Source organism: Canis aureus, chromosome 26 (assembly GCF_053574225.1).
Source record: "Canis aureus isolate CA01 chromosome 26, VMU_Caureus_v.1.0, whole genome shotgun sequence".
Classification (NCBI taxonomy): Eukaryota; Metazoa; Chordata; class Mammalia; order Carnivora; family Canidae; genus Canis; species Canis aureus.
Window position 1 is genome coordinate 53,207,801 of NC_135636.1, and position 23,783 is coordinate 53,231,583.

The 23,783-nt window shown below is 62.8% G+C and overlaps 2 protein-coding genes across 2 annotated transcripts; both read right to left on the reverse strand.

The window, feature by feature from the left end:
* Positions 1-13,036: 13,036 nt before the first annotated feature.
* Positions 13,037-13,895, reverse strand: LOC144298758 (uncharacterized). The gene is made up of 2 exons (XM_077874066.1): positions 13,688-13,895; positions 13,037-13,413 (listed from the first exon to the last, which is right to left on the reverse strand). The coding sequence occupies exons 1-2, from the start codon at positions 13,716-13,718 to the stop codon at positions 13,037-13,039; spliced, it is 408 nt and encodes a 135-aa protein (XP_077730192.1). The 5' UTR covers positions 13,719-13,895.
* A 119-nt stretch (positions 13,896-14,014) lies between these two features.
* On the reverse strand, positions 14,015-23,276 carry LOC144298760 (TBC1 domain family member 26-like). Its single transcript, XM_077874067.1, has 13 exons — positions 23,143-23,276; positions 22,477-22,560; positions 22,182-22,251; positions 20,682-20,749; positions 19,514-19,553; positions 19,159-19,239; positions 18,717-18,824; positions 18,148-18,270; positions 16,225-16,269; positions 15,336-15,456; positions 14,911-15,043; positions 14,288-14,396; positions 14,015-14,209 (listed from the first exon to the last, which is right to left on the reverse strand). The coding sequence occupies exons 3-13, from the start codon at positions 22,245-22,247 to the stop codon at positions 14,015-14,017; spliced, it is 1,089 nt and encodes a 362-aa protein (XP_077730193.1). The 5' UTR covers positions 22,248-22,251; positions 22,477-22,560; positions 23,143-23,276.
* Between the last annotated feature and the right edge of the window lie 507 nt (positions 23,277-23,783).

Here is a 23,783-nt window from a genome sequence, read left to right on the forward strand (position 1 = left end):
CCTGGAGACCCGGGATCGAATCCCACATAGGGCTCCCAGTGCATGGAGCCTGCTTCTGCCTCTGCCTGTATCTCTGCTTCTCTCTCTCTCTCTGTGTGTGACTATCATAAATAAATAAAAATTTAAAAAAAAGCCTCAAAATAAAATTAATTCATTGCCGGATTTCCTATGACAGATATAACTGCTTCAGCATCCTTGGCTACCATCTTGGGAAAGAACCTTATAAAATAGAGTCCACTGTTTATGTGCCCTCAATCTACACATTCTGTTGATTTCTGAAGTTGCTTAGGTCAGCACCTGGTGCCCCACCACCTACAGTGAGTTTTTCCATACATTTCTAATACAGTTAGCTTATTTGTCACATGCTGTATTCTGTCCTGTGACAATCCCACATCCTAAATAATTTAATTTGAATAATTATGATGTATGCTTCAGGTTATAAAAAAATCTGTGAGTTTTGGCTAATGCATAGTGGTAGACATCCATCACTAAAGTATCATACGGAATACCTCAGACCCTAACCCCATGATCCATTTACCACCTCTGTAGTTTTGTCTTATATACGGGGCCATACAGTGTGTAGCCTCTTCAGACTGGATTCTGTTGCCGAGCAACATACCTGTACGACTCCTCCATGTCCCCGAAGGGGGGTGAAGGCTCGTTCCTCTCTGCTGCTGAACAGCATTGCATTGCAAGCATCGGTGACTCAAACGAATTTGTCCCTTCCTCTTCTAGGGTCTTGGCTGAGACCGCTTCTGCAATAAAAGATGAACAGGAGAAAAACATGTTTATAACATGTATACATCCTTTGTACGTGGGAGGTGCTCAGGAAGACTGCTCAGCTCCCTGAAATGGCCCGAATAATCCTTTTATTATTTTTTTTTAATTTTTATTTCTTTATGATAGTCACACACAGAGAGAGAGAGAGAGGCACAGACACAGGCAGAGGTGCAGGCTCCATGCACCGGGAGCCCGACGTGGGACTCGATCCCGGGTCTCCAGGATCGCGCCCTGGGCCAAAGGCAGCGCTAAACCGCTGAGCCACCCAGGGATCCCCCCGAACAATCCCTTTAAATACCGTCTTCAGCTAAAGACAAAGGCTTTGGGTGGGGAGAAGGCCTGTCGGGGAGGCTGTTGGACCAAGGACAGCGCGCAGGGGTGAGGTCGCTGCGCAGGTTTCCGCTCAGGCCTGCGGCACCCCTGAGAGGTCCCGGGGATTGTCCTCCTGTCCCCCTGGGGCCGGGAGGGGGCTGCTCCCACACAGGGAGGTTTCCTTTATAAGTGTGACGGCCGCTCACTACAGGACAGCTTCCACTCCGTTTTCAGAGTCTCCGTTATCTGCTGTTTCTGAAAATTAATTAGCCCCAAATAATCCTTGGCATAGTGTGAGGTGCACCACAGTGTGCTCATGGATTCACTTGCTGAGGACATTCTGAGTTCTTTAGCATTTTAGCCATCTGTAAGGGCATCTCCTTGTCATCAGGGAGCTCGGCCCCCTCAGGACCCGCCGCGGAGCAGGTGGGGGCGCGTCCACGCTGACAGGAGCCTCCTCAGGACCCGCCGCGGAGCAGGTGGGGGCGCATCCACGCTGACAGGAGCCTCCTCAGGACCCGCCGCGGAGCAGGTGGGGGCACGTCCACGCTGACAGGAGCCTCCTCAGGACCCGCCGCGGAGCAGGTGGGGGCGCATCCACGCTGACAGGAGCCTCCTCAGGACCCGCCGCGGAGCAGGTGAGGAGACGCCGCGCTCACAGGACCCGCGGAGGATGCCGCGCTGCACCGACACGGGGTTTCCGGGCCGTGTTTGCGGTGACCTGGGGTCCCGCGCGGGGCCGTGCCGGGGCTAGGGTGTCCCCCCTTTCTGGGCTCGGGATCCCGTGGGAAGCTGCGCTCAGCCTTGTTATGCGCCACACGGATTCGGGTCCTGCGCCCCCTCAGGCCGTCTGCAGTCGTGGGGCTCCCGCCACCGCCGCCTCCGCCTGCAGGGTCCTCCCGCGTCTACACTGCTTCGGGGCTGTTGGCTCCGTGCGCGTGACCACGCCGGTGGGAGGTTCGAAGGACTGCGCTGACCCCGTAGACGGCCTCGGGGAGCGGTATTTTCACAGCATCGGGTCTTCCGGTCCCCGAGCTCGGAGGGTCCCCGTGGCCGCGTGTCGCCCTGGGTGTCCCCGGGGGTGCGAGTCGGGGAGCAGGCCTGTCACCTGTTCATTATTCCCTGCGGAGGGAGGCAGCTGGGCGGCTGTGTCGGAGGAGCGGCCTGGGAGCAGCAGGTTGAGTCATGGAGGCTCCTCAGGGCCGGGCTGCAGGGTCAGGGTCTCCCGGGGGACCCCGGCTTCCCCTGCTGGGGCCTGTCGCCGGCGACTCTCCTGAGGGGTCCTCCTGCTGGGGCCTGTCCTGGACATGGGGCGGCTCCCCCCCCAGCCTCCCTCCAGTCCTCCCCCAGCCTCCCCTCCAGCCTCCCCTCCAGCCTCCCCCCAGCCCCCCCTCCAGCTCCCTTCCAGCCTCCCCTCCAGCCTCCCTCCAGCCTCCCCTCCAGTCCTCCCCCCAGCCTCCCCTCCAGTCCTCCCCCCAGCCTCCCCTCCAGCCTCCCCCCCAGCCTCCCCCCAGCCCCCCCTCCAGCTCCCTTCCAGCCTCCCCCGCAGCCTCCCTCCAGGCTCCCCTCTAACTCCCCTCCAGCCTCCCCTCCAGCCTCCCTCCAGCCTCCCCCCAGCCTCCCCCCCAGCCTCCCCTCCAGTCCTCCCCCCAGCCTCCCCCCAGCCCCCCCTCCAGCTCCCTTCCAGCCTCCCCCGCAGCCTCCCTCCAGGCTCCCCTCTAACTCCCCTCCAGCCTCCCCTCCAGCCTCCCTCCAGCCTCCCCCCAGCCTCCCCCCCAGCCCCCCCTCCAGCTCCCTTCCAGCCTCCCCCACAGCCTCCCTCCAGGCTCCCCTCCAGCCTCCCCTCCAGCCTCCCCTCCAGCCTCCCTCCAGCCTCCCCTCCAGTCCTCCCCCAGCCTCCCCGCCAGCCCCCCCTCCAGCTCCCCTCCAGCCTCCCCCCCAGCCTCCCTCCAGTCCTCCCCCAGTCTCCCCTCCAGCCTCCCCTCCAGCCTCCCCGCCTAGACACCCCAGTGCACCTACTGTGGGTTCCCCTCATTCACTGTCACACTTGTCACCAGGTTTTGCTGGAGGGCTGTGGAGAATTGGAAATCCGAGTCCCCTGCCTCCTCTGCACTGCAGACACAGGGGCCTCCGGGACGACCCTCGCGCAGGCCTCTGGGTGACAGGCGGCCTCCCGCTGCGGCTGAGCTGGGCCCAGGTGGCACTTGGCCTCCATCACGGAGCTGGACGTCCTCTGCTCCTGGCGAGGTGCTGACGTGGGTGCGGGAGTCACCGACTCTGCGGAGATTTCAGACCTGCAGGAAACCTGTCCGCGCAGCACAGACACTCTGCACCCCTGCCCCTAGATGCCCCGGCCGTCGTCCCCTCACCTCGGCTGCCCCTTCACAGGCAGCGTCTCAGCCAAACCCGGGACGCCCTCCCCAGGATGCAGCACACAGCCCTGTGGGAGGAGATGGCACAGATGACGCATCGTAACCCGAGCACAGCTCTCACCTGTGTCCACCTGCCCACTGTCTAAAACGTCTTTACCATTCGGATCCAGTATCCTAATTCAGGTGAGGGTTAGGCTTTAGGATTAGGGTTCAGGGTTACAGTTGGGTGACAGAGGGAGGCGCAGGCTCAGGGTTTGTGCTGTGAGGGGCCCTGGAGGTGTGTGTGGCCTTAGGTTTTCTATCAGATTACTCTGGTTCTAGCTCCTTTCTGGGTTTCCAGATGTTACCAGTTGCTTCTGTGTTACTCCCGTGCTTTGGCGCTGCTCTGGCGGCCCTGGTCCCTTGGGGTTCTGAGCCCGGCTTTGGGCTGGGTTTTGTCAGAAGAATATCTCCGGTTAGGATTGGGGCCCGGGACCGTGGGGGGTCGTATCTGTTGGGTGGGTGGAGACCTTCCCAGGGGGCTGAGTTGAGGGTGAGGCTCAGGCTTGGGTTGGTGCTCAGGGCGCCGCTGAACGGGGGCTCGGCTCAGGTCAATCTTTGGATTTCCCTGGTGGAGGCTACTTGCCGGCCTTCCAAACCGGAGGATTTCCTGCTGTGTTGCTAGCTGAGTCTTCTGGTGTCCTTAGGTACCCCAAATCCCCCAGGGTTCAGAGCCAGGCTTTGGGTCTGGGTCGGGTCAGAACCCAATCCAGGGTTAGGGTTAGGGCCCAGGAACCTGATAGGCCCCGTCAGCCGTGTGTCAGAGGGACTCTGAACGAGGGTCTTGGCTCGGGGAATCCTTTGGATTTACTCCTTTGAGCTGTTTTCCTTTACTCCACATGGCACGATTCCCTCCTGCGTTGCTGGTCGAGTTGTGTGCTGTCGCCCGTGTTCGAAGCCAGGCTCTGGGGAGTGGTCCTGTCAGAAGCCAACCTAGGGGTAGGGTTAGGGCCCAGGAGCTTGGAAGGATCCTATGTGGGGGTGCTTTTGAGATCTGCCTGGAGGGGCAGCCCTGGTGGCTTAGTGGTTTAGCACCTGCCTTTAGCCCAGGGGCTGATCCTGGAGACCAGGGATCAAGTCCCACGTCAGACTCATGGAGCCTGCTTCTCCCTCTGCCTCTCTTTCTGTATCTCTCATTAATGAATAAATAAAAAAATAATAATTAAAAAAAAATGAGATCTGCCCGGATAGTTGAGTAGAGGACAAAGGTGAGAATGAGGCTCAGGCTCAGGGTTCGTGTTCAGTGGGACGCTGAATGTGGGGCTTCGCTCAGTGGGTTAGGGTTAGGGTTACAGGTTAGAGTTTAGGATTACTGGTTATAGTTAGGGTTAGGGTTGGATTTAGAGTTAGTTTTTATGGATTAGGGACTTGGGCTTAGTGTTTGGTTTTTGGCTAGTGATAGGTCTAGTGTTAGGCTTAGGTTAAGATTAGGATTAGGATTAGAGTTAGGGTTAGGGTGATTATCTGTTTACAGGTAGAGATTGGATCTGGTCATGTGCCTGGCACTGGGACTCCCAGTATCTTCAGTGGGTTAGTTTTAAATGTTTTGTTTAGGTTTTGGGTTACAGTATGTGCCTGGCATCAGAGGCATTCAGAGGCCTCTCCAGAGAATCTAACTCCAGGCCTCTGCTGAGGTGAGAATAGACCTGGTAGGCATCTCCTGAGCTGGGATAAGGAGGGCATTTGTGGCTCTAAATACTCTTTATTTGGATTTTCAGTTTGCCTTCTGTTTTTATCTCTTGTGCTCACCCATTTCCTCAATACTAACAATTGTTATTATAAAGTTTAACTTGAATTCCCATTTGTTAACACGGTATAATATAGTTTCGGGTGTCCGACATAGTGATTTAACCACTGGTTACAACTCCTGGTACTCGTCACAGGTGCCCTCCGTCATCCCCATCCCCCATTTCCCTATCCACCCCCCCCATTCCTCTGGTATTTATTACTTTATTCTCTATGGTTAAGAGTGTGTTTCTTGGTTTGCTTCTCTCATCTCCCCCCCACACCGTCCCTTTGCCAGTTTGATTGGTTTCTTAAAATCCACACGTGAACACAATCGTATGGTATTTGTCTTTCTCTGACTGACTTAGTTCATTTAGCGTCAGTCCTTTCTGGTTCTCCCACGTCGTTGTCAATGGCTTCATTCCATCCCTTCTGATGACCGAGTGACATCGCAGTGACTGTATTTCCCCCATCGTCTGTGCCCACTCATCTGTCGGTGGACGCCTGGGCCGGGTCTGCCGTTCGGCTGCTGTTGATGATGCTGCTACAGACACTGGGATGCGCGTCCCCCTTCGAATCTGTATGTCTGTATCCTCGGGGCAAGTACCTCGCTGCGCAATTCCGGCATCGTAGGGTCGCTCTACTTTTAACTTCTTGAGGCTCCTCCACACCATTCTCCACAGTGGCCATACCTGGTCGCATTCCCACCAGGAGTGTAAGGGGCTCCCCCTTTTCCCCAGCCTCACCAACACCTGTTGTTTCTCGTGTTGTGAATTTTAGCCATTCTGACGGCTGTCAGGTGACATCTCATCGTGGTTTGGGTCTGCATTTCCCTGGTGATGGGTGATGCTGAGTGACTTTCCGTGTGTCTGGTGGCCATCGGGATGTCCTGTTAGAGACAATGTCCATTCATGTTTTCTGCCCATTGTCAGTTGGTAATTTGTGTTTAGGATGCTGAGATTTATATTTGCTTTATCTGTTTTGGACACTAACTCTTTATCGGATGCGTCGTTTACAACTATCTCCTCTCATTTTGTACGTTGCCTTTTAGCTACGTACGTAGCTTTTGGCTGTAGTTGCTTTTAGGTTGTTTCCTCCACTGTGCGGAACCTTTTCAACTTGATGAAGTCCCAATAGTTTATTTTTGCTTTTGTTTCCCTCGCCTCAGAGGCGTATCTAGAAAGAAGATCCAGTGGCCAATGTCAAAGACATTGCTGCCTATCTTTTCTTCTTTTTATGGTTTTAGGTCTCACATTTAGGTCCCTAATCCATTTTGAATTTATTTTTTACATACATGGTGTAAGAAAGTGGTCCTGTTTCATTCTCCTGCACGTGGCTGCCTGGTTTTCCCAACACCGTTTGTTGAAGAGACTGTCTTTTTGCCGTTGGATATTCTTTCTTGCTTTGTTGAAGATTAATTTTTTTTTATTTTTATTTATTTATGATAGGCACACAGTGAGAGAGAGAGAGAGGCAGAGACACAGGCAGAGGGAGAAGCAGGCTCCATGCACCGGGAGCCGGACATGGGATTCGATCCCGCATCTCCAGGATCACGCCCTGGGCCAAAGGCAGGCGCTAAACCGCTGAGCCACCCAGGGATCCCTGTTGAAGATTAATTGATCATAGAGTTACAGGTGTGTGTCTTGTTCCGGTTTTCCGTTCTGTTCTATTGATCTAAGGCTCTCCTTCTTGTGCCCGCACCATACTCTTTGGATCACTAGAGCTCTGTAATATAACTTGAAATCTGAAACCCCAGCTTTGGTTTTTTTTCAACACTGCTTTGGCTATTTTCAATCTTCCGTGGTTTGTTGTTGTTTTGTTAAAGATTTTATTTATTTATTCATGAGAATACACAGAGAAGGGAGAGAGAGAGAGAGAGGCAGAGACACAGGCAGAGGGAGAAGCAGGCTCCATGCGGGGAGCCCAACATGGGACTTGACCCCGGGTCTCCAGGATCACGCCCTGGGCCGAAGGCGGCGCTAAACCGCTGAGCCCCTGGGCAGCCCATCTTCCGTGGTTCTATACAAATTTTAGGATCATTTGTTCCAGTTCTGTGAAAAATACCATTGCTATGTTGATGGGGATCGCATTAAATGTGTAGATTGCTTTGAGCATAATTTGAGAAGAATGGATATTAACTCTTCTTTATTTTTTTTTATTTTTATTTTTTAAATTTTTTTATTTATTTATGATAGTCACACACAGAGAGAGAGAGAGAGAGAGGCAGAGACACAGGCAGAGGGAGAAGCAGGCTCCATGCACCGGGAGCCCGACGTGGGATTCGATCCTGGGTCTCCAGGATCACGCCCCGGGCCAAAGGCAGGTGCTAAACCGCTGCGCCACCCAGGGATCCCTAACTCTTCTTTAGATGTCCGGTGGAATTGCCCCGGAAAGGCCATCTAGTCCTGGACTTTGTTTGTTGGGAGATTTTTGATTGCTGATTCAATTTCTTTGCTGCTTATCTGTCTGTTCCAGTTTCTTATTTCTTCCTTTTTCATTTCTGCTATGTTATCTATTTCTAGGAACTGATCTATTTCTTCCAGGTTCTAAGTTGTTGGCATATAATTTTTCATAATGTTCTCTTATAATCGTTGGTATTTCTGTGGTGTTTGTTGTTATTTCTCTTCTCTTATTTTATTTGGGTGATTTTATTTGGGTCCTGTCTCATCTTTCCTTTTTTTAAAAAAGATTTTATTTATTTATTCATGAAAGACACACAGAGAGAGGCAGAGACACAGGCAGAGAGAAAATCAGGCTCCATGCGGGGAGCCTGATGTGGGACTCAATCCCCCAGGACCCTGGGATCCTGACTGGAGCCAAAGCAGATGCTCAACCACCGAGGCACCCAGGTGCCTTGCTGATTCAATTCCTTTGCTAGTTATGGGCCTGTTCACATTTTCTATTTCTTCCTATTTCAGTTCTGCTCGTTTGCACATTTCTAGGGATTTGTCCATTTCTTCCAGGTCTCCCAGTTTGTTAGCGTATAATCTTTCATACTATTCCCTTATAATTGTCTTATTTTTCTGGTGTTGATTGTGATCTCTCCTCTCTCATTTGTGATTTTATTTAGAGAATAAATCTCTTTTAATAAATCTCTTCTCTTTTCTTGTTGATGAGGCTGGCTAGGGCTTGATCCATTTTATTAAGTATTTTGAAGAACCGGCTTAGTTTCGCTATTCCATTCTACTGTTTTGTTGTTTCTGTATTGTCTATTTCTGCTCTCATCTTTATTATTTCCCTTCTGCTGCAGGCTTTAGGCTTTGTTGCTGTCCTTTTTCAGCTCAAAGTACAATGAAAGTAAACAAAAATAAGTAATATATAAGTTATATACGTAAAAATTAAAATCAAGCAATTAATAAAAAAGAATCGAAGAAAAGAAATGAAAATAAAGCAAGCACAAAGTACAGAGGAAGCTCGACCCTGCTCTCCCCGCGGAGCTGGAGCTCTGCTGCCCCTGCGGTCCGGTCCGTCCACCTGGCGGCAGCGAGGGGTCGGGACGGGGTCTTGGGGCGGGGCCGCGGCGCTGACGTCAGGTGCGCACCTGCGTCGGCGCTGTGCTGCCCCAGAGCCTCGGCGCTGAGGGCGGGATGCGGGCGGGGGCGGCGGGTCCCCTGGGACTGGGGCTGAGCATCCTGCCCCCCCCCCCCCCCCCGCGTCTGCAGGGGCCTCCGCTGCTTCTGCAGACCCTGCGTTCACCCTGCCTGCGACCCAGCTTCTGTTTGTTTTTTGATCTGGGACAAGTGACTGAGTTTCAAACCTCCAAGTTTTAGGGGCTGCCCTGGGGGAGACCTATGCTCCTCCCGCCCGGGAGGGTCTCCTCCCACTTCTGGCCTTTGCTGGCCCGGCCCAGGGACGCGGCCCCGTGACTGCACAGGGGTTTGCAGTTTGTGGCCACACAGGGCAGACAGCTGGCCCTAGTCCCGCGGCTCTCGGCCGGGGTCCCCGCTCCTGGGCCTGGGGACCGTTGGCGCCCCCGTCCTTGGGACCCCGGGGACCCTGAGCCCACCCTGTCGCTCCAGGGGCCGCCCCCCAGTTCGCCTCCCGAGCACCGTCAAGGCCGGCGTGTCCCCCACTCTAGCAGACTTCTGGAAGTTCTGACTTTGTGCTCTGCTGCTTCTAATACTGTGCGTAGACCCGTCAGCTGGCTCCCTGCCCCTGTGGGATCCCGGGCTGTGTCTCCCCCAGACCGACTGATTGATTTTCTTTTTAAGATTTTATTTTTCTGTCATCTCTACACTCACATGGGGCTTGAACTCTCCGCCCCAAGAACAAGAGTCGCGTGTTCTTACGAACCACACCGAGCGGCCAGCCTCCCTTTGATTGATTGATAGGTAGTAATTGAAGCCGACGTGCTGCCTGTGTCAGGGCAGAAACTGAGCCCCCGCGTCGAGGTGCGGTGGAGTCATTGGGACCTTGATCGATGTTAAAGAAAGCAGAGCCTCCCCGGGAGCCCAGGGAGCGGGGCCCACACACGTGACAAGTTGGCCATTTCCTTGACCAGGAGTCATTTGGCTGCCGATTTATTTAAATTGCTATTCAATGGCGAAGGTTGTTCTAGGATGGGGATACAGAAAGAATGTTCTAGGTTCGGAGGTAGCTAAAGCTCCCCCGTCATGGACTCGATGTCCCAGTTGGGTGCAGAGATAGGCGAGCCAGCAAAGAGATGAGAAACATGGCCCTGGGGTGCCTGCCGGCCTGGTCGGAGTGCCTGCCGACCTGGTTGGGGGACCTTGGTCTCAGGACTGTGAGTTTGAACTCCATGTTGGGTGTAGAGAGGACATAAAAATAAATGAACTAACAAAACATGACATCGAAGGTGAGTGCTCGCTTCAGGACAAACCTCAAAGCGGACTGTGTCTAACCTGCGACCTGTTCTTATCGCCCCGCTTGCACTCCTTGGCCCAGATGACGTCCTCCACGAGGGACGGTCCTGCCCGAGTGGGAGTGGGTTTCCTTCCCTGTAAGGCCCGTGCCTCCCCTCGTTCTGCAGGACAGAAGAGCCGTGAAGGCACGAGCTCGGGGATCAGCATAAACCTCAGCGATGATCCTTCCCGATCCCGGGAGCCAGAGCTCGGCCTCCTTTTGGGACCCGACGTCATAAAGAAGCCTGTGTGGTCAGTGGCTCGGATGCAGGGTGGAGGCCGAAGGAGAATCAGGAAGAACAAAATAGGGGAGAAACCAGAAGCTGAAGGAGAGGAGGACAGATGTCAGCATCCGGAGCCTTCGCAGGGACCCGGCGTCCTTTCCCAGGAGGGGCCCCCCTCTGTAGGGTGCTTCCCGCCGCCCCGCGCTCCCCGTCGGCACCCGTAGGCACATCCCCGGGCCTCTAGCGCCTCTGCAGCCGTGGTCTGGAGCGTCCTCCTTGTGTCCTACTGGGAACCCCAGCGTCATGTCTGTAACCGTCCGGCCTCTGTCTGACAATGATCGGGGGATTCTGACGTTTGTTGGGTTTGGGGTGTGTGTGTGTCTGTCGCCGTGCCGCGATCTGATCCTCTGGCCGCGTCGTCCTGACGCCGAAACGGTTGAAACACCATCATTTCTGGTGCTGGCGCTGGGCGGCTAGCTGGGTTCTCCTGGCCGACCCGGGCTCCCTCGTGCCATGCTGTCCCACCGGAGGGTCACCTGAGCTGGAAGGTCCGGCTCGGCCACATTCCCGTGGGTGGCAGTGGGTCCCCACCGAGCGCCGGCTGCTTCTCTTCTCCCTGATGCCTCTCCAGCGGGGAGCCAGACCTCAGGGCCACCCTGCGGGGGAGCTCCTGAGGAGCCAGCTGCCCATGGGGGAAGCCCTGGGGCTGCCTGTGTGTGGGAGTCGGGGTGGGGACGGGGCTGGGGTCCCTCAGTCCCCTGCGCTGCCTGCCCCCAGGCCGAGCCCCATGCTCACCCAGCCCCTACTCTCTAGGGCGTGCAGGGTGCCCTCCACACTCTGGTGCGAGAGATCCAGCAGCACCAGGTGTGCACGCTGAGCCCACCCGGTGAGGGTGGCCCAGGTGTGTGAGCTGCAAGGGCCTGCTGTCCTGATGTCCCCTCCGGGGCCATGCTGACCGCCTCGCGGGCCCTCTGTGCCCCAGGGAGGGGAGGAAGCACCCCGGAGCCCGGGCAGCCCAGGCCCCCTGGACAGAGGGGGCACAGACCTCCCAGGGCGCTTAGCACAGACCCTGGTGACCTGAGGCTCCCCAGCTGTCACTCTGTCCCAGGCCCGTCCTGGCCGCGGGCACAAGCTGAGTCGCAGTAGAGTCTGGGGGTCCTGACCCTGGCGTCTGGCCGCCCCTGGAAGGCACGTGGGGACGTCAGCTGTGTGTGCCTGGTGGCGCCCCTGCAGGGGCTGGTCGGGGCCTGGGCGGTGCCCCCTCCTCCTCTCTGGGGGTGTCTCCGCACCCCATGCACAGAGCTCCAGGAGACACAGAAACGAGCCGCCTGTGCATTTTCACACAACAACACTTTATTGAACTTGCAACAGCAAACGGGCTCAGAGCCAAGGGTGCGCGCCTTCCCTTTCCTGTCCTTAGAGGAAAGCGGGAATCCCACAGGGGTGCGGGTGCTGGAGTCCCCCACCTGGGAGCCTGTGCGGACTCGACTCCGGGTGGGGGCACGTGTCCTGAGGTTGGGGCATTGAGAGGCGGTTCTGAGGACAGCAGGGCTGTCCTGCGGCCCATGGGCTCCTGCGCTGGGTCCCCGCAAGGCAGCTGGACCCCGGCCTCGGGCCCCCTGGGGCCGGGGGACTGACTGCTGGAGCCCCAGCACGTGGAGGAGCCTGCCTCCTGGTGTGGGTGCGGGTGGGGCCCATGGGCCTGCCCCTGCTGCCCTGCCCTGGGGTGTCCCGGGATCCCCAAGGCTGCCCTAGGTCAGCGACCTGGATCTGTGGGGCACACCCAGGGCCCAGGACTGGCCACATCCAGCTGTGAGAGGGCTCGCTCAGCCCGGGGCCAGAACGCAGGCCTGGCCAGGGCCCCGGGGCGCTGGATCCCATTAGTGCTGGGCCTGGGGGGGCTCAAGTCGCCCCTGCCCCCACAGAGCCCGGGGCCAGGCCAGCCCAGGTCCCTCCGGGTCAGGGGCTGGTGTCCTGTGCGGGGGGTGCCGCCCTCCGGGAGGGACAGCAAGACGAGGCAGGGCATGGTGACGGCGGGCCAGAGCCTCCAGGCCCCCGCCCTCACCGCCACGCTCTGCCCCCAAGGCCCGCGAGCATCGAGCTGCCCCGTGGACGCGGAGGGCGAGGGTCCCGGGCCTGTGCGGGGCCTCGGGGCAGCGGGCTCAGCTCCGCCCTGGCTCTGCCCTGGCTGTGCCCGTCACTGCCCAGCGAGGGGCACGAGCTGCAGTGGCCGCGGGGCAGGAAGGGTGTCCTGGGCCCGATAGCGTCGTCCCTAGGGGGCTGGGGGAACTCCGTGATGGGAGTCCCGGGGGTGCTCCAGGGCCTGGTCCGTTGCGGGGCCTCTGGGGTGGCCCAGGCAGGTGCCGAATGGAAGGGGACCCTGTTTTTTGTTTTGAAGCCCACCATGTCCGGGGGCCGCCTGCCTGCACCGTCTTGTTGCACTGGGAGGGTGGGGAGGGAGTTGCAGCGCTGGGGGGGAAGTTGGACGATGGCCTGGCTGGGAGGGGGTCCAGGTGGTTCAGGCTGGGTGGCTGGGCCCGGGGAGGCCTGCTCCTCCACCCTGGGCCGTGTCTCAGAGGCCAGAGAAGGGAGGAGAGGCCCGGGACTCTTGCTCCAGGCCCAGGGGCCTCGTGGGGAACTCCTCAGGTCCCGCTGGAAAGAGGCCGACGGGGTCAGCGTCTCCAGCAGGCTGTGTGTCCCCCGCTGGGGGCCCTGGGGGTCCTCATGGCTCCCGCGTGGCCCCCTGGCCTGACCCTGTGCTCAGCCCCCCACACTGGTGCCCGGGCCCTGCAGTGGGTGCCCGCGCGCCCAGCCCTGGCCTGGGGTCCCCGAGGCTGGAGCAGAAGAGGAGAGCCCCAGAGATGAGGACGGGGGCCCCGGGGGCTCTGTCCCCTGTGGGTGGCCCCAGCAGGCCGAGTCGGGAGGGACCAGGGCCCTGAGCCCACCTGGGGGGGGGCAGGTCGCACCGCATCCTCCGGAGCTGAGTCATGGAGGCCCGAAGGTGTCTGAGCACCGCCTCGTCCTCCAGGGCCCAGGGCTGGGCCAGAGAGTCCTGGAGGAACTCCCGGAGCCCTTCCAGGGGCAGCTTCAGGAGGCGCTCTGGGCGGTGGGCGAGAGTCAGACCCAGAGGGCCCGGCCCTGGGGCCCCCAGTGACCCTGGGCCAGTGGCTGGGGTCCCGCTATGCCCAGGAGTGCCGTGGGCAGTGCGCTGGCCGGGCTGGCCCCTGCCCGCTGCTCCTCTCAGGGAGCCCCGCTGCACCTGCCTGCCCCGCCGTCCCCCCGCCCCAGGTCTGGGTGCTGCTCAGAGCACAGGGTCACTGCCCCTGCCCCCTCCCCCCCGCCCGTACACCTGGGCTCCCAGGGGCTCACTTACTCCTGTGCACCTTGAGGATGGTGTAGGCCATGGCCGTGAGCACCCTCTCCCCATCGAGTACGTAGGCATCCCACAGCTTCAGGGTGAGCGAGAAGGGGGTCTAGGGGACAGCGGGGTGGGAGGAGCGGCCTGAGCAGGGCCCCTGGGGGGCTCGGCTGGGGCTAGGCTAGGCCTGCCATCTGCCCCCCGGCTGCCTCCGATGAGGCCCCATAGCCCCGCCCCGTGCGTGCCCTCCTCCCAGGGAGATCAGGGCTCCTGGCCGCTCCGGGTTCCACCTCCCGCACCCCTGGGGGCACAGACTCTGCCCGCACTTGACGACACCACGCCTCAAGAGGACCCCAGGCTGGCCGCCCGATGGGCCGAGGGCCCGTCCACACCCCGGGCTGACCCGGCCTCCCCCGGGGGAGCTGAGGCAGAGACAGCCCGCGCCCCGGCACCTCGTCCAGGGACCCTCTGGGCTTCTGCAGGATGGGCTGGGCTGCGAGCCTCAGCCTCAGGGCCCCGGGGTCGGGCCTGGCTCGTCTGGGGGGTGGGGCTGAGCTGGGCCCTCCCCAGGGGCAGGGGGCAGGTCCGGGAGCGGGGATCCCGGGGGGGCCTCACCTGGCCAAGGAAGCACTGCAGGAACCACTTTGGGGTATAGATGCCGGTGGACATCTGCTCCTCGTCCTGGCGGGAGGGCAGGAGGTGCTCAGGCCCCACGCCGCAGCCCCTGGAGCCGGGTGGACGCGCTCCCCACGGCCCAGCCCAGCCCCGAGGGCGCCCCCGGGCCCCAGGGGGAGGAACGTGACCCCAACTCTGGGCAGCTCGGAGGGCCGTGCCCCCCACCCCCTGCCCCGGGCCCCGGGGACGGAGCCTCAGGAGCTCCCACTCGCCATTTGCTTCCTCAGGTCGGGGAGAGCTCTTTGGAGGATGCGCTCGTGATGAGCCTGGAACCTGAGGAGCTTCGGGAAACCCGGGACGAAGAAGGCTGAGAAGGCCCCAGGCCCCCACTGTCAGGGCCTCCTCCTGCACCAGGCGGGGTGGGGGGTGTCGGGGCAGGGGCCTCCTCCCATGCCCTGACCCCCGTGTGCCCACCGCCCTCGGAGCCCTGACTGGACCCGCTCTTCCCAGAGGGCAGGGCTGCCTCCCAGGCCAGGGGCGCAGGGCCCGGGGACCCCCGTCCTCACAGAGACCCCGCGGGGTGTGGGCTGGGGGCTGAGGACCAGGCCCAGCTGCCCCAGCACCCTCTCTCCTGCAGGGGCCGCCGCCGCGGGGACAGGCGGGTCCCCAGCCCCGAGGGGCAGCGGGTGCAGGCCACGGGGAGGGTGATGGGCGTGCCCAGCCCTCTTTGGGGCTTGGGAGTGAGGCTGGGGGCCCCTGGGAGGTGGAGACACTGCCCCCTGGGCCTCGTGTGGCCGTGGGCTGGCAGGGGGGCCTAGGGTGCAAGCAGGCAGCCGGGCAGGAGGCTGGGGGAGCAGCGGGAGTGCAAGCCCGGCCTGCAGACCGTGGGGCGGGTGGCCGTGGCTCCGGGACTCCGAGGCCACTGGGGAGGCGGGGCCCTTGCCCGTGGCGGGACGGGCTGGGGGGTCCCCGCCTGCCCCCTGGTGCAGCAGCCTACAGGGAGGCCCTCCTGACTCCCCTCCCGCCCGACGGCCTGGAGGGCCCCTACCATGCATGGCGTGCCTGTCGTTGGTCATCAGCTGGGCCAGCGCCCAGAAGGCGTCCTCCTCGGGCAGGAACATGAGGAGGATGGCCGCGATCTCGCTCATGCCCTGGCAGTAGCCCACCTCCTGCAAGAGCCAGAGCCCCACGGAGGGCGTGCGCCCCGAGGCCCCCTCTGAGCCCTCCCCGCTGGCGTCAGGCTCCCCCGGCTCCCTCACAGCCCGGGCTCCTGGAGGGGGCTCCCAGAGGGCGGGGGGGCAGGTGAGGGCCACCCGGACCAGCTCGGGCGCCAGCACCCCAGGCCCCGCTACCGAGCCCTGCAGCCGCCGTGACAGGGCCCCCGTCCTCAGACCAGCAGGAGGGGCCTCCGTGAGCTGTGCCAGGCTGCAGGGAACCCGCCAGGTCTGGAGACCCCCTGGAGGGCAGGTCGGGGGGGGGGCCTGACTGTGGCCCCTGGCAGGTCCCACGAGGGGAGCTGGGCCAGGACACCCCGGGGGGCCGGGGAGCGTGTGAGCTGGGGTCCTCGGGGACCCTTCTGGAATGCGCCGTGGAAGGGGGCGGCCTCCTGGGCGCCTCGGCCTCGTGCCCTTCAGGGGAGTGGGAGCCTTCCCCGCCTGGGTTCTCGTCAGTAGTGCCGTCTGTCGGGGTCCAGACCCGAGCTCTAGGACGGCCGCGGTGCACGCGGGGGCCCCGGGCAGCCCTAGCCCTCGGGCACGCAGGCCCTGCCTCCCCTTGGAGGTCTGCACCCCGCCCCCTGCCCGTCCTGGAGGAGAGAGACCCTCCCTGGCATCTCGGGGCCGTGGAGCTAGGGCCCTCCCTAACTGTGAGTCCCGCTGGTCACAAGCACTCAGGACAAGGCCGCCCGCGGGGCAGGAGGCGGGGGCAGGGACACTCACGGTGTCGTACACTGAGCAGGCCGCCAGCACGTGGAACAGGGCTCGCTGCTTAGGAGGGGGGACAGCGGGGGGCTCTGCTCAGTCAGCCCCCGCCCAGCGAGGCCGCCGAGGTGCCGACACCCGCCCCGCAGGCCCCGCAGCCCGCAGGGCCCCTCCGCGGGGGCCGATCTCTGGGGTCAGGTCTGCGCACGGGGACAGGCAGCGACCTCACACGTGCAGCGTGCCAGGGGTTAAGTGCACCCTGGGGTGTCCGACGCCTCCGAGCGCTCCCGCCGTGGGGTGTGCAGCTCCGGGCTCCCCCAGCACCGCCAGCGCCCGCGGCCCACCCCCCCCGCACGCCCCCTGGGAGCCAGTGCTCCTCCTGCCCCGGTCCCTGCAGCCCCTGACGCCTCTCCTCCGCTGCCCTGGCCTGGCCTGGCCCCGTGTCCCGGGAACACCACCAGCCCCACATGGCCCCTGCCCCGAGCCCACGCAGCCAGGGCGGCCGTGGCCCTGAGTGCACCCCCAGGCCTTCCCAGGTGTCCCTGGGCTGGACTCTGTTGGGGGGACCCCGGGCCCGCCCATCCCAGAGCATCTCGGGGCTCCAGGTCTGAGCCGCCGTGAGGAGAGCAGGGAACGTCGTGCAGGTGTGACCCCAATACAGGCTGCGAACCTCTGGGATCACTATCTGAGCGGGGGGGGGTACGGGGTGCGGCCCCCTCAGCACTGCCGGGAGCCGCCCAATGCGCCCCGCACGGTGGCCTGAGTCTGCACCCTGGCTCCGCGGCCCCCGGGAGGGGGAGGCCGGCTCCCCCTGGGCCTGGGGTCACAGGTCAGCCTGACCCGGCCACGCTCTGAGGGCCGCGGGGGCCCCGGGGGGCAGCAGGTTCCCTGCAGGGAGGAGCACCAAGTTCTCGTGGGGAGACGGTCCGAGCGGCCCCCCGAGAAGCCCAGCCACCCTTGCCTGGAGGCTCCCCAGCCCCGCCCCTGGCGCCCCTGCAGGTCACCCCTGGGGTCCCGGGCTCCCACACACCCCGCCCGCTGCACACAGAGGTAGCTGCACCCTCCTGTCGGGGGCTCCCTGCCTTCCCCACCTCCCCGTGGCCCCTGGGGACTCTACGGGACACCCGGGCTTCTAACAGGAGCAGGCCATCCAGAGAACCCCAAGGTGGCCGGGGAGGCTGAGCATGTCCCACAGGGGGCAGCTGCACCGCGTCCTTGTGGGGGGGGTGGGACCGATAGTGTAGGGGTGGGGGGACTGGGGGTGTGGGGGACGGTGTGGGGGGTGATGTAGGGGGATGGCGTGGGGGCGGTGGTTGAGGGGATGGGGTGGGGGGCTGCAGACACAGGGCACCCCCTTCTCTAAGGTGCACACGGAGACGTCTACAGATAAAGGCAACCCCAGTCTGGGGTTTGCTGTGACCCCTGCCCCTGCCCCTGGGGCCCCGTGTGCTCAGCGCAGGGCCTGCCTGGACCGGGGCGGCATCTGGGGGTCGTCATGCTATGTGTGCTCACCAACTGCAAATTGTCTAAGATAAAATGCCCAGAATTCAGAAGTACATAAAGCACCGAGGGTGGGTGTCACCCTGATCTGTCCGACCCTCGTCGGGTCCATGTGTCCCGGTCCAGCCGCGGCCATGCACCCCGGCCCCCAGGTCCCCTTCCTGCCCCCCACGCCCCCACCCTGGCCCCCTGCTCTTCACGGGGCAGCCCCTCACCCCCTTGGGGTTCAGCTCAGATGGTGACCCCTGGAGGCCCCATCCTGGGGCCTCCCCATCCCCAAGACCCTGGGGGTGGGGGCACGGGGGGTCATCCCCAGCACCCTACCATGTGGCAGTGTGTTTGCTGCCGTCGCTCCCCCCGGCCTCGGAGACCCCGTGTCCCCTGCACAGAAGCCCCCGGGCCTCTCCCAGCCCCCGCACCCCGCTGGCCCAGCAGCCTCACCCGACCCCGTAGTGGTCCCAGAACATGGTGTGACTGCGGCACGTGCAGTTGACGTCCAGGTCGATCTGCATGATGTCCCGGGAGGAGACCAGGGCCGCCTCCTTCATTTCCTGCGGGGAGACCCTGGGAGGAAGAGCCGGCGTCAGGGACACAGACCCCGACCTGTCAGCAGCTGCCATCCTGGGCAGGGAGCCCTGGGGCCACCATGGGAGTGTGTCCTGCAGGAACCTCCACCCTTCCCCTGGGAGGCTGGGGACAGCGGCAGTGCCCACCGTGCCCGCGGGGCCTGCGTGAGGGCCTGTGCCCAGCTGTCGTGGGTGGGGAGGGGACTGAGGGTCAGCCCTGGACAGGGAGGGGACATGGAGGATCAACCCGGGTGGGGAGGAGACATGGGGGGTCAGCCTCGGTGGGGAGGGGACACGGGGGTTCAGCCTGGAGGGGAGGGGACAGGGGGTCAGCCCTGGACAGGGAGGGGACATGGAGGATCAGCCCGGGTGGGGAGGGGACATGGAGGGTCAGCCCTGGGCAGGGAGGGGACCGAGGGTCCACGGGGAGTGGACGGGTCCCACCTGGTATTTCCTGGCATTCCTGGCCTTAACCTGGTCGACGTTCAGCAATCGCAGACACACCTGTCCCCGCACCTGGGGCGGGACCCCCTTGTAGACCAGGCGTCGCAGCTGTGGGGAGGAAGGCAGTGCTGGTGAGAGGGGCCCTGGGCGGCCCCTTGGAGCCCAGGGAACACGAGGCATCTAGAAGTTTCCGGCTTCGGCTCCAGGGTGTCTGCGGAGAGGCTGGGTCTCCCTGGAGCTGGGCCCCGTCCCCCACAAGGAGCAGGGACCGTGGCCCAGACCTGACGCTCCCCCACCGCCGTCCCGGGGCCTGGGGAGGCTCAGGCTCCCAGCAGACTCTCCCCAGGCAGGGGGCTCCCCCGAGGACGGGGCAGGAGGACACTGAGGGCGGCCCCCCAGCCCCATCAGGACGGAGAGCCCTTGGGGGCACCCAGCGCCCCACCTTCTCGCTGGGGAGGTAGCGGTCCCATTGCTTGAGCATTTTTATCCATTTGTCCGCGCACCGGGTCTCCTGGCGGAGTTTCTGGAAGAGGACAAGCGGGGGCCGCAGGTGAGGCTCCAGCTGCAGGAGGTGGGCGCTCGGGCCGCGTCCAGTCCCCCGCGGGACCCGGAGGAGCCCGGAAGGCACAGGGCCCCCCGTGGACCGCGGCTCCGGGTCTGGGGTGCGCTCCCGGCAGCCCGTGCAGCGCTGGGACGGGGGACTGGGGAGACGCCCTGGGATGTCCTGGGGGATGGGGTGCAGACAGCTGGCCCCAGCCCCCTCCACGTCCTGCCCGGGGCCCAGGATGGGCTCTCACCTTGGCCTCGCGGGGGCTGGGGCCGGGCAGCTCCTTGTCCCTGGAAGGCAAGAGACGCAGAGCCCCGAGGCCCCGACCCCACAGCCACACACACCCGCACCCCCGTCTGCACCCAGGGGCCTAGGGAGGGCAGGGCTCCTCCAGGGAAGGCAGGGGCTGCCAGCGGCCTGAGGGTGGGCGGGGGCAGCGTCTGGGGGGTCTGAGAAGGGTGTTTGCTGGTGGTGGGCTGGGCGGGGACCCCTCGGTGCCCCCAGGGGGTGACCTGCCCCCCTCCTCGATGGACCAGCCCGAGAGCTATCAGCATGGCCCGGGTGCCCCGTGACCGTCCTGCTGAGGTCCCCCCGCCTCCCGAGGGCCTGACTGCCCAGCGTCCAGCCGGCCTCCCCCTGCCCCCTGGCCATCCCCCTGCTGTCCCCTCTGCCACCCTGGCCCATTTCACCTCCTGTCCTGTTGGAGCCCCTGAGCACTACCACCCCTGAGCCATCTCAGCAGCCACCGGGCCATGAGCAGGGCTGAGGGGGCCCCACCTGGGGTCTCCAGCGACCGTCAGGTTCTCGTGGGGCTGTTGACCCATCAGCCTCATCCCCTGAGACCTAGGCCACTGGGCTGTCCCCTCCCTCGTTCCCGCCCAGGGCAGCCCCCTCCTCCTCTTCCCTCCTCCTGCCTGGTCGGGCCCTCCCTCTGCGGCCCCCGACTCCCTGCCCTGGCCTGGTCCCCGGCATCTACTTGCAGCCCCGCAGAAGCCTTCGGGACTGTGGGGACCCTGGCTGGAGGCTGTGGGTGAGAGCACCCCTGCAGACTCGCCCCAGACCAGGCCGACCCTTATGGAGAGCATGCCCCGGCCCCTGAGCCCCTCACAGGCAGGATCCCCTGCTGGAGGGACTGGACACCCCCCCCCCCCGATGCAGGAGGCAGACACCTGGGCCTGCCCAAAGCAGGCGTGGGGGCCCCTCCTCTGAGTGTCCAGGGGCCTCCCCCGGGCCCAGCTCCCTTCCTGCCCATGTCCCGGGTCGTCCTCTGGGGTCTCTCAGCTGCAGCCCAGTGCAGACATGGCCCTCAGAGGGCTCCAGGGGACGAGGTCCCGACCTGGGGGGGGTCAGCCTCCAGAGAGGTGTTCCTGCAAATGCCACCCTCCCTGAGATGGATGAGGGGTGTTCAGGGGACTCACTGCAGAAAGCCCTGGTGGTCGGTGACCTTGCACAGTGACAGGTCCTGCGGAGACCCTGCTTGGTGTGCCTGCAACAGAGGGGGCTCCGTGGTGGGGACTGATCAGAGCAGGGAAATGGGGACAGACAGGAGGGAGCAGAAGGGCTCCTCCCTTCCCTGAATCCTGAGGGAGCGCCGACCCTCTGAGATTGGCCGGGCACCAGAGGAAGGGCCTGTCTGCCTGGTGGGCGCAGCCTGACAGCCTCACCTGCTTCTATCTATCAGTGACGATCCCCACCTGGGCCTGACCTGACCTGGTGACTCTGATCCCTACCTGGGCCTCACCCTGACCTGGTGACTGTGGTCCCCACCTGGGCCTCACCCAGACCTGGTGACTGTGGTCCCCACCTGGGCCTCACCCAGACCTGGTGACTGTGGTCCCCACCTGGGCCTCACCCAGACCTGGTGTCTCTGATCCCTACCTGGGTCTCACCTGACCTGATGACTCTGATCCCTACCTGGCCCTCAACCGGACCTGGTGACGGTAGTCTCCACATGGGCCTCACCTTGAACCGGTGATGCTGGTCCCCACCTGGGCCTTACCCGGACCTGGTGACTGTGGTCCCCACCTGGGCCTCACCCAGACCTGGTGACTCTAGTCCCCAACTGGGCCTCACCCGGGCCTGGTGACTCTGGTCCCCAACAGGGCCTCACCTGAGCCTAGTGACTCTGGTCCCCACCTGGGCCTCATGTGGATCTGCGACTCTGGTCTCCACCTTGGCCTCACCTGAACCTGGTGACTCTGGTCCCCACCTTGGCCTCACCGGGACCTGGTGACTCTGGTCCCCACCTGGACCTCACCTGGAACTGGTGACTGTGATCCCCACCGTGGCCTCACCTGGACCCGGTGACTGTGTCCCCCACTGGGCTTCACCTGGATCTGGTGACTGTGGTTCCTATCTGGGCCTCACCTGACCTGGTGACTGTGGTCCCCACCTGGGCCTCACTTGACCTGGTGACTCTGATCCCTACCTGGCCCTCACCCAGACCTGGTGACTCTGGTCCCCAGTTGGGCCTCACCCAGACCTGGTGACTCTAGTCCCCAACTGGGCTTCACCTAGGTGACTCTGGTCTCCACCTGAGCCTCATGTGGATCTGTGACTGTGGTCCCCACCTTGGCCTCACCTGAACCTGGTGACTCTGGTCCCCACCTGGGCTCACCTGGACCTGGTAGCTGTGGTCTTCATCTGGACCTGGTGACTCTGGTACCCACCCGGGCCTCACCTGTACCTGGTGACTGGGCTCCTCAGCTACCAATGACTAGGATCCAGGATGGACCCTTAATTGCTACTGACACCGGGACCATCCCCAGGGTCTCACTTGTTCCTGGTGACTATGGTCCTTGTCTGGGCTGACCTGGCTCATCCTTGGCTCTGATCCCCTCTTGAGCCTCCCCTGCTCTTGCAGGTATGGTCCCCCCTGTCATGGGTGTGTAGTGTCTATGGTCCCTTCTGGGCCTCACCTGATGGTACTGGGCCACGATATTGGCCCTTTGCAAGGCCAGCAGGGTCTCCGGGTCCTCCTGCATCGTGCTGCAATCCAAACACATCCAAGAATGACGGCGCGTGAGAACCTTCCGAGGACACATCAGGCATCACACATGGGCCCTCGCTGCCCGTCTGTCCCTCGCCCACCTACAGTCTACCTTCCCAGCCACTGTCCCAGGACACGCTGTCACGCTGGGGTCACAGAGCACTCCCACCCCGGTATCAGGAGCACACGGGTGGGGGACCCAGGGGCTCCAGGGAACTGCCCACCTGATGCTCGGGGGTGACGTCTCCCAGCCCGGGACTGGCGCAGAGATGGTGGTGGGTGGGCCGGCCAGCGAGTGTCCCTGCGGGCTTTGGGGGGAGCGGGGATTGAAGGTTTCTCTTAGATTCCACAAGCACACGACCAAGGGGAGAAAGCGACGGACTGGACTTCATCAAAATTAAAACCTGATGCCAGCAAGAGTGAGACCAAACTCCCCACCCTGAGGGCAGCGATGTGTGAATAGCCTGAGGGGGGCCTGGGGGAGCACGAGGGACTCCACGTTCCAGTGCGTGAAGAGCAAGCCTACTCACGGGACCCAGCGGGCACAGGGTGGGATGGGGGGGTGTCAGTCACCCCTGTTGGGGTCCATGCATCTAGGACAGGCTGGAAAAGTCATGGCTTGGGTGCCTGCCTGCACAGCACAGGGCTTACAGGGGAGTGGGGGTCCCGGGGGAGATGCCTGAGTTCCGACTGCAGCCTCCTTCCCTGGACGGGGGCAGCTGGGTGGCCGCTCTCACCCCGTGGGGCTGTGGAAGGGCTGTAGGAGCTGCTCACGGTCATCGCATGGGGGGTCAGGGTGTTGTGGACCCCAGCCCGGGAGGCCTGTGCCCCCACCTGGACCCACAGGCCCCACTGTGGCCCGCGGGGAGCAGGGATCAGCTGTCACTCACCCGTGACCTGTCACTGTGTGAGTGCCTCCTCTTTATGCACTGGGGTACTGGGGAGAGTGGGAGGGTGGGGGTACTGGGGAGAGTGGGAGGGTTGGGGTACTGAGGAGAGACGAGTACTGGGCTACTGGGGAGAGTGGGAGGGTGGGGGTACTGGGGAGAGTGGGAGTACTGGGGTACTGGGGAGAGGGAGGGTTGGGGTACTGGGGAGAGTGGGAGGGTTGGGGGTACTGGGGAGAGTGGGAGGGTTGGGGTACTGAGGAGAGACGAGTACTGGGCTACTGGGGAGAGCAGGAGAGTCAGGTCGCTGTGAGCCAGATCCGGAGCACAAGGGCCTCTGACGGTCTGCGGACGCAGAGTTGGCACCAGGCAGCAAGGTGGAACCCGGGAGCACCACAGTTCCGCCCAGAGTGGGGTCCCGCATCATCACTGTGGGCAGGCGGGGTCCAATCAGCACTTAGCCCTTCACCTTGAAGGCCGAGGGTCCCGGGGGAGGGTCCTGTCCCCACGCTGGGCGGGAAGGGGAGGCAGGCACCCTCCCACATCCTCAGTTCCCATCCTCGGGCCCTGCAGGCCTCCCACCATTCTAGGCAGACTGGAGGTCACAGATGTCCCCCCGACCCCCAGAGTTCACAGCATGGGGT